This window comes from Pristis pectinata, chromosome 1 (assembly GCF_009764475.1).
Source record: "Pristis pectinata isolate sPriPec2 chromosome 1, sPriPec2.1.pri, whole genome shotgun sequence".
Taxonomy (NCBI): domain Eukaryota; kingdom Metazoa; phylum Chordata; class Chondrichthyes; order Rhinopristiformes; family Pristidae; genus Pristis; species Pristis pectinata.
This window is the reverse complement of record NC_067405.1, coordinates 73,017,697-73,038,686: the sequence shown is the minus strand read 5'-3', so window position 1 is coordinate 73,038,686 and position 20,990 is coordinate 73,017,697. Positions and strand designations below refer to the sequence as shown.

The 20,990-nt window shown below is 39.9% G+C and overlaps 1 protein-coding gene across 2 annotated transcripts in view; it reads right to left on the bottom strand.

Moving 5' to 3' along the window:
- LOC127577496 (partitioning defective 3 homolog B-like) overlaps nucleotides 1-20,990 on the bottom strand; it is a 787,668-nt gene that overhangs the window by 480,536 nt on the left and 286,142 nt on the right. For both annotated transcript variants that reach the window (XM_052028727.1, XM_052028736.1), the window contains exon 4: nucleotides 14,262-14,386. In XM_052028727.1, coding sequence (XP_051884687.1) covers nucleotides 14,262-14,386 — 125 coding nt within the window. The remainder of the gene's footprint in view (nucleotides 1-14,261; nucleotides 14,387-20,990) is intronic.

The following is a 20,990-nucleotide window of genomic DNA, read 5'->3' as shown; positions in this document are numbered from 1 at the left end:
TTCTGGGGGCAGCCCGCAAGTGTTGTCACACTTCCAGTGCCAACATGGCACGCCCACAACTTCCTAACCTGTACGTCTTTGATACATGGGAAGAAACCGGAGCACTTGGAGGAAACCCACACAGACATGGGGAGAACATATAAACCCCTTACAGACAGTGGCCGGAATTGAACCCAAGTCGCTGGCGCTGTAATAGCGTCACACTAACCGCTACATTTTACAGTAATCTTATGTCTTTGCAAAGCACTGCTGCCACAAAACAACAAATTCCATGTCATATAAGTCAGTGATAATAAATCTGATTCTGAACCAATCCCATGCCATTGAGTTCCACATTGTCATTATTGGGAGTAGGATTCATTCCTGATTCTACAGAGCTCAAATGATGATCTCAGCTGGTGTGTGAAACTCCACCACAGGGAAGATAGTTATATCTTGCAGCAGAGCAAGCTCACTCACAGGTAGTGCACTGGACAAACCTACTTTCACTTGTTAGTCAGTCACTAAGTAGACATTTATCAGCACAAGACATTTATCAGCACAACCACCTCAATATAACCAAAAATTTAGACTAATATTTAGCATTGACACACAGTGCCTGCAATGCATACCATCTACAGGATGCACTGTAGCTCCTTGCCAAGGTTTCTTCAATAGCACCTCTCATACAAAAGATCAAAGGCAGAAGTTGCAGGGAAATATTATCCCTCCCAAGTTACCTTCGAAACAGCTTACCTTGCTCACTTGGACTTAAGTTCCTTTACAGCTGCCAGGTCAAATTCCTGGAACTCCCGACTCAACAAAATTGCAGTCACTTCACCACCCTGACTACTGTGGGTCAAGATGAAAGCCCACCATCACCTTCTCAAGGGCAACCAGGAATGAGCAATACATATTAGCTTTGCTAGAAACTTTGACCTCCCAAGAGTGAACTGAAGAAAAAAATCTTTTCTATGGCAGCTTACCTAAAGACCATCCCAAAGCACATCAGAAGATGACATATGGAAAACAGCTGTCAACCCATCAAGATAGCAAGATAAACAGCTGGTTCAGGGAGATGGCATTTCAGGTGGGTTATTTTAAAATGAGAAGAGGTGGAGAGGGAATTCTAAGCAGTAATTCCAAACAGCTGAAGGTACTGCCACCAATGGTGAATCCAAACAAGCAGGGAGGTGCAGAAAGAGCCAGAATCAGAAATGGGAAGTGGTCTAGTAAGTGGGCTGCATGACGGCAGATAAATACAGGATGAGAAAAAGCCATGACAAGAGGCCACGGGCTTGAAGACAACTCATGCAGTCCACGTTTTTGACTCTGTTTTACCGTAGTACAACAACCAATTTTGCCAAAGTAAGTTCTCAGAAACAACTATGTAATACATGATTAGATTATCTGCTTTAGTGGTGTTGGTTGGTTAAATATTGCCCAAGATGCCAGAGAGAAATACCTTGCTCTTCTTCAATACATTCCTCCCCAAGAATTGATGGGTGCATAGCTCATCCTTTCATCAGAAAGACAGCACCTCCAACAATGCAGCTCACTCTCAGACTAGAGCATCAACCTAGATTATTTATACAAGTCTTCAGACTGAAATTACAACCTTTTGGCTCAGAGGTGAGAAGGCTACAACTGAGCCATGGCTGACACCCACAGTAGGAACACAGATTAGGAAAAACTGCACAAATGGAATGGAGTCACTGTCTCAGAGGATATAGATCCCCAAAATAGAGAGGGAAGTTGACAGTGATGTCAAAAGAATGAAGGCAGAGGTTTGGAGAAATTTTATTAACACGTGGAATGCGCCACCAGAAATGGTGGTAGCAGTAGAATTGGCCGCAGCTTTTAATGAAGAAATTAATAAATATATAAAAAAGTGAATAAATTAAAATAGTTTTGAGTTTAGGGCAGAGGAAAAGAGCTCATTCAGACTTCCACCACGTATCATTTTACACAGAGAATTTACATTGTAAGACATGGTTTGCTGACCATGACACATATTGTGTGCTGAGACACTTGATTAAAGAGGCACAATTTCAGGTTTGCAGACCTATTCAGCATTCAAAATAGAACTGCTACAAAATTGAAGTTTCAAGATATCACACACAGCTCTGAAGGTTACTTGCCAGTAACTGATGACGAGCACAGACCTATGAACAATAAAATAACACCTTTAACCATCTGGGTATAAAATGTGATTTTTAAAAATTATACCTGAGCTAAGGAAAAACTTTGGGATAAACAACCAAAACCTTGGAAAACCTAACAAAATTTAGATTTAAAGGAGATTTTTGGAAAAGAGGGAATGGAATGGAGGTTTCAAAAGGGAATTCTGGAATTGAGATAAAAATTGGTTTGAAGTACAAATACCAATGGTGGGACAAAGGAAAGTGTAATTAGAAAGGGAGAGTTGGAAGAATGTGGGAAGTTTTAAGGCGGGAGATGCTTGCAGTGATAGAGAGGAGCAAGGCAATGAAGGAACTTAAACATGAGAATGAGAATATAAAGATCAAGAGATAGTGTTCACAATTTCTGCTTCAGGATAAGTGATTTTAGAAGTTTAATGATGATAAAGTGGAGCTACCAGTGCACTTTCTACAGATCTGTACAAGAAAGGAGCTCAAGCTCTCTAGCCCCAACATTAAGATCTACCTGCAACACTTTCATTCATCTTAAGGTCATGATTTCAAAAGGGAAAAACTAAATGCTTCCATACTTCTGTTATTAATGAATCAAAATTACATTTGTTTGGGTTGCACTTACTTTTTGAAACTGACATATTAATATCTGACGTTTGCCAGATTCAAACAGACAACAAACAGCCGCAGTAATAACACAGAACAAAGCTTATCTGCTCTAAATATATTTTCCCCTTAACCTACACCTATAAACTTAACTTCAAACATCTTCTCTGCACCCCCAAATTCCCATTCCAGGTGTCTGTTCAAAATTCCTTTTCAAATTGTGAGAAGGATCACAAAGAAAAGAAATTGAGCTAATTTAATAATAAAATGATGAACAAACCTTCATTTAAAACAAGCCGCAGGCTCCAAATCTAAATTGCAATTCTTTTTACTCCTTTCTGTTTTTAATCTGAAGGCTTTAGCTCATTCAAAATGGATGCTCCTGAATTTTTATTATAAAACCTGCCAATTTCTGCTAAATAAGTAATAGTCTCCACTGATTGAGAATACGAAATATTGCTTTTAAACATAGACATTGAAATTGCCTCAGGCTTTTGTTGAACTTGATGCATTGACTTCTGATCCCAATGCAGAATGAAATCTCCAACCACACAGAATATGCACCATTTGGCCCTACTTCAAAAAAAAACCTCAAATCAAGATGCAGCTTCAGGAGTAACAATTGCTCCATGCAATACCACTTAAATGGGCATCTTCATGCGTACATCTTATCAGTGAAAGATCAGCAAGCCAATCTTCTTACCACTCCTGCAGGAAACTTTTCCCCCTGTCAGAGGTAAATAAAACTAAAGACAAAGATTGTGGGTAAAGAGTAAGAGATCTAGAGGGGATCTGAAGAGGACCTTTTTCACCCAGAGAGTGGCGAGTATGTGGAATACACTGCCTGAGAGAGAGGTTGTAGCAGAGTCAATGATGGCATTTAAGAAGTGTCTAGACCAGCACTTGAATTGCCTCAGCATAGAAGGATATGGGCCAAGTACTGGAAAATGGGATTAAGACAGATGGGTGCTCACTGGTCAGCATGGATGTGGTGGGCTGAATGGCCTGTTTCTGTGCTATGTGATTCTATGACTGACTCCTCCAAAACTCCCATCTAAATTGCCTATTCTCTTTCCTGGAGGAAGGGGGAGGGGAGGGGAGGGGAGGGTAGGGGAGGGGGTTGGTCGTCATAATCCTCAGAATCAGCACCTGCTGATTCTCTCATAACCACCCCTCCTCCTACTCACCCCGGCTCACAAACAACAGGTCAGGGATTGATCCTGGCTCTTCCGTGGTACAGAACCACATCAATAAATCACTGGGAAGTTTTCAGCTACATTATTTAAAACTGGTTTGAAGATAGAGAAAGCAAATGTTTTTAAAATTAAAATGTTAAACAAGTGATTTGAAAGACACATTACTTGCCCATTTTCTTGTCTTGGGAAATGCATTATAGCAACATTTGGTTTATAAGTATGCAAAGGGCAATGAATTCCTGTGACAGTGTTTTGTATTGAAAAGTAATTGGATATGAGTATATATATGCCCGTGGTCTGAGCATTGGGCATATAAACAAAGAAAAAAAAGAATTTGAAAACTTGCATTTGTACAATGTATTTTATGACCTTAGGACATCCCAAAATGATTCTCAGGTGACAAATTACCTTTGTAGAGTAACCACTGATGTAATTAATGGAAATATATCAGGTATCATGGCAATCCATGTGTACAGGTCTAGAGCATTTCAAAAAACCCTTAAGCAGATTTGCTTATCTGAATGTCTAGCTTTTAAGCACACTCAGTCTCAAGGCTGCCTCAAGGTCTTTTACAAAACACAAGCAACACCCTTGATAATAGATGTGTGTAGGACTAGCATGCAAATATACCAATTGTCATAGCTGCTGGATGTGTTCAGATCTAATACACAAACAAATCCAGTATATTTTGCCATAGGCAATGGATAGATCTCACAAAAGCATTCCACTCCACTGTCCCCAATCCCTCTCAATATGATTAACTGTGCATAGATCAAATAAACCAATGCATCAAAAGCATTCCTTAAGTACCCACAGGCTTCCAAAATTCCTCTGCATAACGGATCCTTCCATGCTCTGCATTTACAGATGGTTTTCCAATTAAATTTTTTTTGAGAGGAGGTGGTTGGCAAACTTGAAGGAGCAATGGATCAAAACAGTAACAGTAAATCATGGAAGGAGGTAGCAACCTTGCTGTAGATCTTTGGAAAGGAGAGAAGCGAGGAGTTCTCAGAAAGGAAATTGGTTGCAGACTCAGGAAAGTAGCATAGCTGTAATAGAATGTGTGCTGGTGGTCCATATCAAGCAGCTGCTATTTTCAGGCAAATGCGTGTGGCTGAGGGCAGAGAAAAGGTTGATTTCTGATCATTTTGGAAATGAAAGCATTTTGCGTCAAAGATAAGGGCCTCCTTTATTATACAGTATTCATTTCACTTGCACTAGCCTCATCCTGGTACCGTTTATTCAATGCCACTCAACTTACAATGGAACGGGGATCAGTTCAACAGGAAAGAAATGAGAGTACTTTACAAGGAATCCTTGACGAGACTTGAGCAGAGGAATGCGTAAACCACTTTTAAGTTCTCTGTGGAAATGATAGGTCAGAAATTCTGCAGCTGGAGATAAACAGACACTTATCAATGTGGCACTGGCCTGCAGTGACACAAAACATGTTTATTTTAAGCCCACATTCACTGAAATCTTATCAAAATCCTTTAATCAAACAGTGCCCATGTATGTGAGACAAAAAGTTCTCTCAAAGAAAACAAAAAACAAGAACACCCAGAAACATCCTCTTTTTTTTAAATCAAACAGAGTGTTTTCATGGAGGATTATTTTTGTGTTACACCAAATGAAATTGAAGAGTGCTGATACCTTTTAAACGTATGTTTAAGCGTGAAATCCTTTGTGACACATCTTCTGGAGGCTTCAAATATCAGCCTCTTCAGTCAGCAAGGAGAAAATCATCAGTTCTCTAAGCAACCCTGAAGCTGCAATCCAATGGAGTTAGTATATTTGAGGTGCTGCATAATTAACCCTTGGAATAATGAGCATCTCATTCACGTTTCCCAAAATGTGGCTGATAGTAATAACAGGAAAACACGTGGGCGATGCAATGTGCAAGGCTTTGTGTCAAGATAGCAACTTTTTCCCAATACTAATTATTTGTTCTCACTGCTGAAGACAGCTTCCACAGGCAGGCCTTTGATCAAATGAGACTAAATCAAGCTTTCTGTGAGCAGCTGATGTGGCTGGGTTAGTTGTGGCTCAGTGGGGAACAAACTTCATCTTCAATTGAGAGGATCGAGAGTTCAACTCAAACCCAGAAAACTAGTGCAACATCTAAACTGCCACTCCAGTTTAGTAGCAAGGGAGTAACATATCGTCACAGGTGCCATGTTTCGAATGAGATGATAAGTGAAGTCCAGTTTGCTTCACCTGTGGATGCAAAACGTCCCTTGACAACCACTTCCAAAAGGAGCAGGGTAGTTCTGCCTGGTATGCTAACTGATATTTATACTTTTACCAACATCACTGAAACACATTATCTGTTCTTTACTACACTGTCATTCTGGTTAAAAAACAGAAAAGCTGGAAGAACTCAACCATCAAGTAGCATCTGTGGAAAGAGAAACCATTTAATGTATCAGGCTTGCTGAGTTCTTCCAGCATCTGCAGTTTTATTTATTTTGCATTGGTATTGGTTTATTATTGTCACTTGTACCGAGGTACAGTGAAAAACTTGTCTTACAAACCGATCTTACAGGTCAATTCATTACACAGTGCAGTTACATTGAGTTAGTACAGAGTGCATTGATGTAGTACAGGTAAAAAAAATAACAGTACAGAGTAAAGCGTCACAGCTACAGAGAAAGTGCAGTGCAATAAGGTGCAAGGTCACAAGGTAGATCGTGAGGTCATGAGGTCATAGGTCATAGTCCATCTCATTATATAAGGGAACTGTTCAATAGTCTTATCACAGTGGGGTAGAAGCTGTCCTTAAGTCTGGTGGGACGTGCCCTCAGGCACCTGTATCTTCTACCCGATGGAAGAGTAGAGAAGAGAGAATGTCCTGGGTGGGTGGGGTCTTTGATTATGCTAGCTGCTTCACCAAGACAACAAGAGGTAAAGACAGAGTCCTGAGCTTTGAATGAATACTTGGCTGCTTCATCTCCTCTAAGGTGTGAGATTGTAAAAGAGTCTCTCCAAATGCAAGCATTTTGACCTTTTAGTGAGGGAAACAAAGTGCCTCAATAGGGTTAACAATCTCCATTTTCCCCCTTGTGGTACTACTTGCATATGGAATGCCCACCAACTATGCCTAATCTCCATGAAATGGGCAGCAATGGCAAGTAAAATGGCAATGGTTGTCAACCTTCTCTAGCATTGTAAACTAGAGAACAAAATAGGAAAATATTTCAAAACTCTTAAAAAGTAGCCTTTTGGACATTATAAATATATGCTTTAGAAATAAGTCAAGTGAAAATTTCTGACCACAGAGCTTCATCCTGTCACTGTGACTGTTGAGAAGTTTCAGTCGCCACCATTGCCAGAAATGGATTTCGCATCTTCAGATCTAAGGTGTTATTTTCTCCTCAATAAATGTTTGCTTGAAGATATCCTCATCCTTTTAGTCATAGAGAGATACAACATGGAAACAGGCCCTTCGACCCACTGGGTCCATGGCAACCTTCAAACACCTATTTACACTAATCAAACATCAATCCCCTTTTTTATCTTCCCACATACTCATGAACTCCCCCCAGATTCTACCTACACTCTAGGAGCAAGTTACAGCATTCAATTAACCTGCCAACCTACACACCTTTGGGATATGGGAGGAAACTGGAGCACCCAGAGGAAACCTACATGGATACAGGGAGAACATGCAGATAGCACCCAAGGTCAGGATTGAACCAGGGTCTCTGGCAACCTGAAGCAGCAGCTCTACTAGCTGTGCCACCATGCTGCTTTTCTCAATGAGCAGGGTTTGAACAATCGTTCAGATTTCCCTGAGATGTTTTAGCAGTATACTCAACTATTTTTAACGTGCTTTCTGTTGTTATAATTATTAATTTTTTTTGTAATTAATTTAACAAAAATAATAGATTGATTATTTTTGATTTTTGAATCCTTGCTAATGTCAGAGACATCTACAAATGACAGCAGGTCAAGCTAGGAGAAAGGCATAGTTGGCTTTTAAAGCATGTAGTTGTGCAGAGCACATCATTTGCAGCTGGACAGCTATATGCACCATGGGAGCTCACCAATCAGGTTGGAATTGGCTTCATGTATCATTGCACTCCGGGTGAATTCACACTTGACTAGTGAAATGGAGCATGATTGAAGTTCACCACTCCCAAGTAATTCTGGGCCATTAATCATTTCTCAGTCAGCTGGATGGGAATTGCATTCAACTGGTTGTGTACTAGGGTTATTGTACATCATAGAGAGATGAGACAAAATGGAATTATTGAGGGAAGATTTAATAGAAACATCCAAGATGTTTTGAGAAAGAGAAAACATCTTCCCCTATCTACTTGCAGGAGGATTGATACGCAAGTAATACAGATTTAAGATAACTGGCAAAGGAGACAAGCAAGAGATGAAGTTCTTGTTTCTTTAAAGCACAGTGACCTGTGATGGTATGTAATGCACCATCCAAAAGGGTGCTGGCAGGAAATTCAATGCTTATTTATGGAATTGAACGAATGCTTTAACAGGACACATTTGCAGGGAAATTGGGAAAGAATCCAGGGAATAGAACTAATTGGAATAGAATTAATTTCGAAAAATAACACAGGTTTGAAAGGCTGAGTGGCTTCCCATTTGTAGGATTCTAAAATAGACTCATGACATGGTTTATGTTTGAGCAAGCATCCTTGCTTACAAAACAATAAGAGGCAGGCAGGCAGCCAGCATGTAAAATCAAATATCACAAAGGCTAAAGAAAATGTCTGAGGCATTACATCTAATGCCCAAGACAAACGTGTAGACTAAATGTACAGTGGAAGTAATCATCAGCTGTACCCTCTGTAGAACTAACGCAGGATACAACAGAGAGATTACTCAATCTGTCATGTCTGAGCTAATTCCTCCCTCGTCATCTGGGGATGCAAGCCCTGAATGGGCAGTTTCTTGAAGGTTTCAACACAAGGTCCTGCCTCTAGCCACCCTTCCCTACCATACACCCCAGCCGCCCACTAACCCAACATCACCCGCTTGAATTATTTGGCACATCACTCTCAGGACAAGATGATCATCCACAACAACGGGAAAATGATCATAAATTTCCCATTTGGGCTATTCTTTGCCTGTCAGTCAAAAAGACTCTCCTCCCACTTCCAACATTTTTAAGCTAATAATTAAAAGGGCACAATAAAAGCAGATTAAAACAAATGCTTTTTTTTTAATCACTTCTACAATTTGCTCCCAAGGTGCACTCAGCAATGTCTGGAAGGTTGATCTTTTATAACTAGCGACTCTGATTGAGTTCTAAAACATTCCTAATCCTCTAGTAACTAAACATAATCCTCCCTCTCTTTCCCTAACAACTTTTTTTAATCACATTCATGTAATTCACTGATTCTTCAAGTAATACAGCCCTTCAATACTCACACTTTCCACATAGCTTTAAAACCTATGTACCTTTCTTTAGCTCTCGTGCTTAATCTTTTCTTAAATATGAGCCACGATTTCATCCAAAAAATGAGACATGCAAAGAACACTTCTTGTTCTATGTTTCAAAAGATAGTTCACTATCCCTGCCTTAATCATGGTGAACCTACCAAATATGTTCACCACGGTTCTGCTGTCCCCATTACTTCAGAGACTGTGTATATCATGATGAATGGCTCACCACATTACTCTCCCTAAGACAGCCAACAATCAGGAAAGGCCAAGGCAGAATGCATTCTTTTATCTTAGATGGGTGAGCCTGCTATCATATCCCAGTAGCTCAAGACCATCCAGCCCTTGGACAGCAGAATATCTACCACCTTGAACATCTTCTCCTACACCTAATTGCATGCATCAGTGCATCTCAGAGAGCATCCACTGCAACACATGACCAAAGTTTCTTTGGTAGCACCTCCACCAGCAAGGTGCAGCCAGCTCTAATCACCAGTCCAAGTCACACACATCTTGAATACACATACAGCTCTTCCCACAAAATTCTGCAACTCCTTTCGAGATTACGTGATTGGAGCTTCGTCATCACTTGATCTACCACTCTTCAAGGCAGTTTTCAAAGGCCATCAACAGAAACAAGGGACATTAGCAGCACCAATATCCCAAAGAATGAAACTTAACAAATATCCAGTTTATTAATCAAACCTTAGAGTACCAGATTTAAAATCTGTAATTAGTGATACATCAAATGAAAAGAAAAGCTGTTTCTATCAACATCATTCTCAGAGGCAAGGGCCTCAATTTAATGATCCCTCTAAAAGCCAACTACTCCCACAATATGGGATTTACTCAGTCCCAGTATTAACATGAAAGCAACATCAAGAAATGCCATATATAGATCCAAAGAGGATTTATTTCTAAGGTCTTAGTCTCAAACTACTTATATATTGAGAAGTTGGAGTGAAGTTCTAGACTGTGATGTTGTTATAAAGCAGGCTCAAACACACACACACACACACAGATCATGTATATGCTTAAAGATACACTATAATGATCAAGTCTCTGGAGTAAGGCTTGAACCCATAGTTATGAAACATAAGTGCTACAAATGCAGTTACGGCTGACATCTGAAATAGTAGATTTAAATGAGACTGCGAAAAGAATTCAATTGGGTTTAAGGACCTTCCACATCCAGACATGTATTCTAGCCTTCTCGTCTTATGAGATGTGATGAATATTGTCTTCAATTCTCATTCCTGCTGTCAAAGATGATGCTCCTTCAAATCATCCAAGACAAAGAATGGAATGTGCGAAAAAGGTCTGGGAATCCTTTATATACTGACAATCTCCTCTACAAAGATGTTATAACAACAGTGGCAGCTAATCTTTCCCCATGATAGCATGTTCAATCTGTTGCCAACGCTTTGTTCGATCCTGTGCCAGATAAACTGTCACAAGCACTTTAAAATGTCATGCAGAAGTCATTTTAAAAATTCATGCAAATGGGATCCAACATCGAAGAGAGGTTCAGCAGGTTAATTAAAAAAAAGATAAAAACAGAAAAGGAAGTCGGCAAAGGATGTTAGAAAACAATGAAGATTCACCATGTTGGCATCCATCCAGTTTGATTAATTTTATAGGAAGCATCTTCCATTCTCTATGGAACAGTTTTATTTGTGAACTCTCAAATTTTGACAGGATCTCCTGTCCAGTGTCCACCTGCATCCCTACATGATATAGCATGGCTCCTGTTATTTGTGCAGTGGAACAGAGGGAGGCAAACAGCTGAAATGAGAAGAATGACTGGTCATTTACAGATCAATGCCATAACCAGCCTATCTTCCCTGCCCAGTGCTGCGTAAGCTTAACATGGTACTGGTACTTTTCAGATGTGCTACAATGGATCCAGGGGAATGAAGAATTCATCCAAATTCCCGAAATAAATCAAATCTCTGAAGGAGATTTCTAAGAGGCACTTTGTGCATTGAATTGGTCAGCTTATGAGCAAACACAATGTTTTTTCTTCTTGGTGTTTTCCTGCATTATTTTTATGGCTGTCGATATTCAGTTTGGTCGGAAATCAGAACAACAGTTTGGGGAAAAAAAAATCAAATGCATTGATATGATTGGTGAAAATTGCAACCCTTTCAAGTGGTTCGGTTTCAATGGAACACTTGCTGGTTTGCATTTCGGTCAATCAGTTAGCTTAAGTTGGCTTAAGTCTCGTACCTTTGAGAAAAGGTATGAGACTCATTTTTTTTCCTGCTGTGAGCAGATTTAGTACAAGAATCACATAGTTATGGAAGATGGTATATGGAAGAGTTTGCTTGCACAAAAAAGTGTCCTAAGTATGACAAATGGAAACATTTTCCCAGTTATTCCCGTCACTGAGTGTGCAATGACATCATCAGGATAATTGGGTTATCTCTTTGAATATAGATAGCAAAATTTTGAAAATTCATTTTAAACATACAATTTTCAATGTGACCACAGTGAGAGAATTTTCACATATATTGACACAAGAAGAAGAATAAATAAAGTAAGAACTTAAACAGTATCATAGATTTCAAGGAAAAAAGAGCTTGTGGTTTGTGATTAATTGAACATGAGATGCAAATATTACCTTAAATTCACTGCCAATTACAACAATATTTGCAAACTAATTTCCTGAAAAATTGGCAATTTAAGCTATTCCCTGGAGTGGGAGGACACTTCTTTGATTATGTTTGCTGTTCAACTTGAGATGCAAGCCAAGCTATCGGGCAAGGCTTAATTATCATCTATGAGGGGGAGGCAAGTGGAGATAAATTAGCAAGGCTGGAATTACTGCTTGTACCTCCTAACATCCCAGCAAGAAGGACATCATTGAATAGCTGGGAAAAGGATACCAACCAATTTAATAACATGGATGCACATCTGTGGGAGACTTGTAAACTTTTGTTTGGAAGACCAATTGCCCCTGACCAGGAAATGATGACATATCGACAGAGCACCATTATCAGAGGTCATTAAAACCAGGAATTACCCAAGGAGGCAGTATTGGGGAAGAACTAAGATGTAATGTGTTTTGTGGGATAAAAGGAGATCACAAAAATATGGAGGGAACAATGAAAATTTTAACAAACACATCCTCCTCCAGGACACACCTTGGCTGAGTTACGTACCATTTATGAAATGTACCTTGGCAGTATGTGAGGTTTCTTTGATGACACCTCCCAGACATGTGAAGTCCACCACCACCACAAAGACATGGGTAGAGGACACATTGAAATTGCCATCACGTTCAACTCACATACAACACTGACTGATACATACAGCAAAATTCCCTGATAGTTTCTGTGTCAAGATCCTAAGACTTTCAACACATTTGTAATAAAAAATGTTATTTATTTCCCAGTCAGGATTGCGTGTGGCAGAGGGAGACCTCAGGTAGAATTGTTCCCATGCTCCTGTTGCCCTTCCCTGTCTTGGTGGTAGAGGCTGCAGGCTTGGGAGAAGTTCAGAATGGGCTTGACAAGTAGCTGTCATTTTTGGTACACTTTTGGTACATTTTTGGTGAAAGAGGTGCTATTAACTCGTCACTTTTCAGTCAATGCCTGAATGCTACCAAGGTCTTGCTGCATGCAGAAAGGGCTACATCGTGTCTGAGGAGTTCTGAATGGAATTGAACCATGCAATCATGATCAAGTGTCCCCACTTCTAACCTTACAATAGAAGTAAGTTAATTGAAGCAGCAGTGATAGAACAAGCTTTGTCGTAGATTGTGTTGACTCTAAGTGTAGAACTATAGAAAGGGGGGATTATTCCACTGTACACCCCAGATGCATCTTGATTGTGGTAGAAAGACTCTGGATATGCTGACCATATAAGGATCCATTGCCTTTCAGTGATGTCACTTGCAATGAAGTTTTGTCCTATCAGCAATAATTTTACTATGAGTCTGCTCATCAGATGGCATCAACTCAGTTTTAATCTACTGGCTTGTTAAATCCATTGACCTAGTTTTACTGTATCAGTTTGTTTGTGTCATAGTATACAACAGGGACATAACAGATTTAATGGAGGCAATTCCAATCTACCTCACCAGACAAGAGTTCCACAGGACTGAGTGGAACACCAGACTCAAGCCCTGGCTAAGATTGCTCCCTGGTGAGTTCAATGGAGACTAAAACTTGATTTTGTCATGTTTCTGATGGGTGTGTTGGATTAAAATTGCCGCCAACACTTCTCATCAGGCTCATCCTTGTTTTGAAAAGTCTGAACTGAATCAAATTTTATTGAAATCACTGCAGACAGACCATCCGTATCATCACCTCCTACCTCTGATCTGCTAAAGGTCATTCAGAGAAAGCAGGTTCTGTGAAGTTAAGAGAAGACCTTGGGGTCTCATCCCAAATTACCTTGCAATGGTCCTACAGATAAGTGTGAGAGAGTAGCGCACAAAGCCAACCACCATTAAATCTGATAAAGCCACAATTAGTTTAAAGCCATTATATTTGTAGTGTAAATAAGTTTAAAAGAATTGCTTTTATTTTGAGGTCCATAATAAATAGACAAGAACTCAAAATTCTTTTCAGCTTTTAGAATACTCTTACATTAGCACAGAATATTTGAATATCAGTTTGTGGTAGCAAAGAAAGAAGTGTAAAACTTTGAACTTTCTTCAGTTCAAGCTCTTCTATAAGCAAACAAGGTAACTTTGAACTGAGTTACATTTCTATGAAAAAATGATCCTGCTGTGCCCAAGAAGGTTGCAATCATCAGTCTCATTAACGTTCTCCATGGTGTCTATTAACTCCCAAGTGCTAAAGGTTAACTGAATCCTTAGGTGCTTAACATCAATATATGAATCTTCACACTCACACACACCTCCCCCATTCCCCCAACATCCACGCTTGCTCTTCAAGCCATGGCTTACTGTTATGATTGGCTTCACAAGCAGGTTCCTGTTAGTGGGATCATCAGGTTGAGATGCACCTTGCTGGAACTGAGCAGGTGGTACAAGAGCTGGGTCACTGCTTCGCCGTACTAGAAGTGGCGTGCCTGTGGAGAACAGATTTAGATCAGCAGGGAATCTTGAAAAGCACAACAATAACCCATCTAATTAAGACTAATGAATGTCACTTTTCCCCTAAAAAAAATCACTCTTCACTTTTATTCTTTAAATATTCAAAGCAGTTACGTTTCCTTTTGCTTAATCGCAGTGCGTTAGCTAATTTGGCTTTATCATGCACAGATAAATCAAAATGAACTGCAATATTACACAACTAAGGTGTAAATCTTAACTCCCAACATGCAAGAATGGTATAAAATTTCATTTAACTCAAGGGATCCCTTCCTGGATTTGATAAATAAATGTATCATCTGGTTTAGTTCTGAGCCATAAAGATAGCAAACTAAGTTTATCCATCATGATCCAGTGCAGAATGATGGGTCAGGGGTCATTGAAATTGGCTTCAGTGGCTTCGTCACACACCCCAACCCACTCCCAAAAATAAATTGGTCAACATAGTTCTTGCATACAGTTGTTTGGTCAACAATTGCTGAATCTGACTGAATCATATTAAATTACATGGAGATTTTCTTCCTGTTATCCTGATCATTAACCCTCATGATCCTCACGCTCACTCCCATGAACCAAGGAGTAGAGTGCATCTGGCAGAGAACTGATTTAAGTAATCTACAAAACAACAGACCTAGATGCCTACTTCTTCAAGATGATGGAGATCAAAGATATACCATGAATTCTATCCATCAGCAATGATTGCCTTGAATCCATCTCCGTTCTCTGTTCCCTTCCAACAAGCGCAAAGCACTCATCTTCCTTCCAAGTCCAACAGTAACCTAATTATACTCCTCCTCTCCACAAACTTCCGTCCTCGTGGAGTACCTCAACTCACTCTAGTTCTTCTTCCACCTTCTGTTCTGTCCTCAAATTGGCAATGACACCCACTTCCTGATCCATTCACTCCCACTGAAATGCTCATCATCCAAATTCACTTTGTATTCCCCATTCCAGCCATGCTAGTGGTCACAGAAAATGGTTTTGCATCCTTAGGTAAATCATATTCTTCTTCAAAACTATTACCACTACCAGTGCAACATCAGTGCAAGTCAGATTGGGTGGGTGGTAAACCTTTCATAGTTTATAAATTACAAGCAAGAGTGATGCAAAGGCACAACCACTGGGCTGCACATGCTGAACCATGTGGGATGTCACGGATGCTTCCAAACAACCACATGTGCAGGAAGTGTCTCCAGCTTGAGCAGCTTAAGCACAGCTAATAGGCCGGATAAGGAGGTGATCTTCCAGTGTAAGGGTATGTCCACAAGAGAATGCTGACAACTAGGGCATCCCAAGGTGCAGGAGTACATACTAGGGGACACACTGAAGCTCAGTGCAGCCTCAGTAAAGGGTCTGTAGGGAAAGAAGTTAAGGATCCTGCCACCACTGGACAATGAGGGGCTGGGTCCTGCATTTTGGAGATGAAGTGGTGTCTGGAGCCACTGTGATGCATCCAAGAGGCTGAGAACTTTATGGATAACATGTTTAGTTAGGTGATCACACTGCAGCTTTAGTGTGAGTGGCAGAGAGGGTATGGGTGACCTTTAGATAGATTAGAAGGAGCCGGCAGGTAGTGTGGGTGGCCTCGGAATCAATGTCACTCTCAAACAGATTTACCTTTCTGGACACTGCAAGAGGCGATGGTTCTTCAGAGCACTACATTGTGGCCCTGAGAGTGGCTTAACTGCACAGAAGGGGAGGTAGAAGAGTGAGAGAGCAATAAAGATAGGGTATTCAATAGTTAGGTGAACATACAAATGTTTCTGTGACTATAGGTGCGATGGATTGTTGCCTTCCTGGTGCCAGGGTCAAGGATATACCTTGACAGAGGAAGGTGAAAAGCTGGAAGTTGAGATCCATGTTGGTATCAATGGCATGGATAGAAAAATGGATGAGGTACTGCAGGCAGAGTTTAGGGAGCAAGGAAAGAGGTTAAGAAGTAGGATTACTCCTGGTACCACATGCTAATAAGAACAGAGTTAGGAGGATAGTACAGATGAATATATGGGAGAGATAGTGCAGGAGAAAAGTGTTTATATTTCTGATACATTGGAACCATTTCCAGGCTAAACAGAAATGAGAAATCAGCAAAGTAGTAAATGATATAAAGAGACAGCAAAAACAAAGAGAGTTAAAGCATTGAAAAGTGTTAAAATGACCACTTTAGAGGTGCTGTAATAGAATGCTTGCAACATTTGCAACAAGGTAAACGGGTTAGTGGTACAAATAGAAGTTAATGGGTATGATCTGAGTGCCATGGTACTAATGCAGCTGCAGGGTGACCAAAGCTGGGAATTAACTATTGGATATTTAGGAAAGACAGGCAAAAAGGAAAAGAGGGGTACCATAAAGGGAGAAGATTAGTGAAGTGGTGGGAAATGACCTTGGTTTGATGGATCATGATGTCAAACTACAATCAATTTGGATCAAGCTTAACAAATAGCAACGAGCAGAAAACACTGATAAGAGTTATTCAACAAATAGTTCTGATAAAGGGTCTTTGACCTGAAATGTTAACTCTGTTTCTCTTCCCACAGATGCGGCCTGATCTGCTGAATATTTCCAGCATTTTCTGTCTTTATATTGTTGCAGAAGAATTTGTAATGGCAAATTAGGAAATGTCAGAGAAATTGAATAATTACTTTGCGTCCGTCTTCATGGAAGATACACAAAACCTGCGGGACATATGAGGGAATCAAGGGTCTAACAAGAATGAGGAACTGAAGGAACCAAGTATTAATCAAAAATAGCACTAAAAAAACTCGGTGAACTTGAAAGTTGATCGATCCCAAGGACTCGATGATTTACACCACAGAATTTTTAAGGAGGTGACTGTAGAGAAAATGGATGCAATGGTTCACATATTCCAAAATTCTACAGATTCTGATATTCTTCCTGTGAGCTGGACAGTAGCAAATGTTTCAGAATTTCAGAAAAGAGAGGGCGAGTACGCAGGGAAGTACCAACCCATTAACCTAATGTCAGTAGCCATGAAAATGCTGGTATCTATAAAAAAGGATGTAATAACTGAACACATTAAAAAGAATAATGGGATTGCGCAAAGTCAACATGGATTCATAAAAGGAAAACTGCTGGAGTTCTTCAAGGATGTCACTAATTGAATAGATAAAGAGGGAAACCAGGAGATCTGGTGCATTTGGGTTTTCAGAAGACATTTGATAAGGTCCCATACAGGAGGTTGATCAACACGGTTAGAGGAGGTGGAATTGGGAGTTATGTGGTGACACAGCTGAAGAACTGGCTATTAGACATAAAGCAAAGAGTGGGAATAAATGTATTCTTCTCAGGTTGGCAGGCTACAACCAGGAGGGTATGGTGGCAATTGGTGCTTGGGCCCTAGCTTTTCAGAATCTATTCTGACAATCCGCTGAGGGGTTCAAATGTCATATTGCCAAGATTGCTGCTAATATTAGGCTAGGTGGGACTGTGAGTAATGAGGAGGATGGAAAGGGGTTTCAAGGACATGGGGACAAGCTGAGTGAGTGGGCCAGAACATGGCAGGTGGAATACATGTGGGAAAATGTGAGATTATCCACTTTTCTGAACATAACAGAAAGGCAGTATTTGTTAAATGTTGAGATTATGTTGATTTTCTAAACAAGCTGGGTGTGTTTGTACTCAAGTCACTGGAGGCCAACACGTAGGTATCCCAAGCAATTAAGAGGGCAAATGGTACACCAGTCTTTGTTAAGAAAGAATTTGAAGGCAGGAGTGAGAATGTCTAACTGTAGTTGTATGAAGCCTTGGTGAGACCACATCTGGAGAACTGTGTACAGTTTTCATTATCTAAGAAAGAATGTACTTTTCAAAGAAGAACAGCAAATATTCATTGGTCTGATTCTAGGGATGACAGTTTGTTGTATGAGGTATGATTGAGTAGATTGGGATTATATTCTCAAGAGTTTAGAAGAATGAGAAGAGATCTCATCGAAATATATAAAATTCCAACAGAGCTTGACAAGCTAGGTGCAGAGGGCATTTTTCCTCTGGCTAAGGAGTCAAGGATCAAGGGGCACAATTTCCAAATAAGGGATAAAGAACCACCCTAGATCTCTCTGTTCCTGAAAACTACCACTCCATACCCACTCTCCCTTTCTCTAAACCTTAGAAGTGTTTCGATCTCCATATCAGAACTCTTTTCTCTTGCAGCTTGTTGAATCCTGTTTGATTTCTTGTGTTTATCCAATTCACCCATCACCCCAGTAAACTAAAAATCCCATTTCAAAATATCTTTCCTCAATTTGAAAGCTTTTAGCAGGTTTGTTGCACCTCATGCCTTAATGCTATGACTCATTCCCATCTCGACAATCAATTTTTAGTCTTTTCGGCACTCCTGTTCATCATTGAAGAGAGCACCTTCATGCTGTCTGGACCCCACTCTATGAAATTCCTTCTCTTAATACTCTCCTTAAAATCCATCTCAGTGATGGACCCTTTGCCATCACTCATATCCTTTTAATTTGTCAGCACCCATTTCTGTCTGACTACCATTCTAAGAAATACTCTGGAATAGACTTCTATTTCCATACTGCATAAACAAATTTTGCTGTAGCTTCCATCACTGAATGCTCAATGGAATACATTTATGGACTTCAGATCAGAGGAAGCATCAAAGGGAATCAAATGTCCAGATGCAGGAATGAAGGACAGCTACTAATGTGAAGTTCTGTCCATAGTCTTGAAGTAAAATAAATCAGGGAAAGGGAGTGAGAATTTTGATGTCATTTGGGATAACACCTGCAGATAAAAATGGTCAATTTAATGGTGATTTGTTTTTCGCTCTCTTGAAAAAGCCTAGACTCCAAGGAAAGCATAATGCTAACAATTTGCATCCACTATAAGTCACCAATCTTAAAGCTTAACCAGATAAACAATCACATCTTCTTCCTACATTACACAATATATTCAAGAACGTCAATGTCTAGTTATTCAAGTCATGAAAAATTGTGTTGTTTGGCTGATCTTCTGCTGAAGTAATGCAGTTGTAGCAGTTTGCTAATCAAACACTGCACTTCTTCGCTTTAATGCTCTCCAAAGACACTAACAAATGTGCTATGCACTGCATGAGAACATTGCTAGTCAATCTGCACATCTCTTCCATAAGTGCAAAACTGAGGACAAGCACAGTGCAATTTTGACATGCAAAGCAAACTATCCCCCCTTATAGTTGCTTACTATATGGACTGTAGCCCAGACTGCATGGCCATGACTGCCCTGTGGCTTGTCCTTAATTTTGCATTTATACACTTCTACCAATGATGCTCTGATCCAATTGAGAGCAGGTGTGTGAGGAATGTTAAAGCCTGGAGGTATAATGAATGAGTCATGAATCAAGTAGCAAAATAAATGATGCTAACTATTACAAATTTGATTAACAATCACTTCAAGGGCAATCGAAAGCAAATTTACATTGATCCCACAAATTCAGGAAATTCTGAAGCACTTTACGTCCAATGAAATAACTCCTTACAGTCTCAAGGTTCTTGTACCATTCACTGAGATCATGGCTGACTGGTGTCTTGACTCCTTTATATGCTTTGAATCATATTCTTCACCCAATAAATATATATATAAAATCTAATTTACCCCCGAGTCTCACGTCCTTCTTAGGGAAGCGATTTCCCAATTTCAGAACAAGTCCATGCCATTCAGTTTTACACACCAATGACAGGGAGCAGGTGTTCTACCAGAATCCTTCCAATAAGCAAGACAAATATTTACAACAGGGAATCTCATGGGTTAAAGGACAAACCAAGTTATTTTGATAAATCCAACCGTTGAGATTTATGATCAAGACATAGAAAGCAAATTGCTTCTTTTATTAACAAAATAACAGACTGGGTTTATTATTCTGGGAAGCAAAGTAACATAGGCTTTTTGAACCAAGATGAGGGGGCCTCATTCTGGATTGGATGGGTCAGATACTGAATGCTTTACTGAACAGATGTACAGAAACAGAAGTCCAAAGGCAAACAAATCTCATCATAACTATCTTATCCTCTGAGTTAAAATTGGAAAATGTGATTGCAGATTTAATTGGCCTTCTTTGGGAGAGATAAATGTCATCAACTGCATTGCCAAGGTAAAATAGCTGCTAACTTCCTAATCAATTAGCCACATCACAGTAAGATTGTTATCCACAATTTTGTCAGGCTAAGCAGCAGTAACAGAGAAGCACCTCTGATAGCCAGTAATCTGATTGAACCATACTTAAGAAGGAACAGGAATGGAAAATATACATATCAGACAGGTTCCAAGAGGAAAAAAAATCTGCTTTTGATTGCTCCACCATCACGCCTATTAAAAACAGATTTTCAGTCAAAGGATGCTCTCCAAACGAAAAGTCCGTCAATCAAGTTGAAGGATGGTTTTGTGGGACCTTGTCAACTAAGCCATGGTTTAGTGGTTAGCGTTTTCATATCCTGTCAGAGGACATGGCATCAGTTCCCACTCCAGAGTGCCAAAGAAATAAGGTAGTCTGATAGACAAGAGCCATTACTGAAAGAGTGCTGCACAGTTGGAGGTGTCACAGACAAAATGTTAAATTGCCTTCTTACGGGT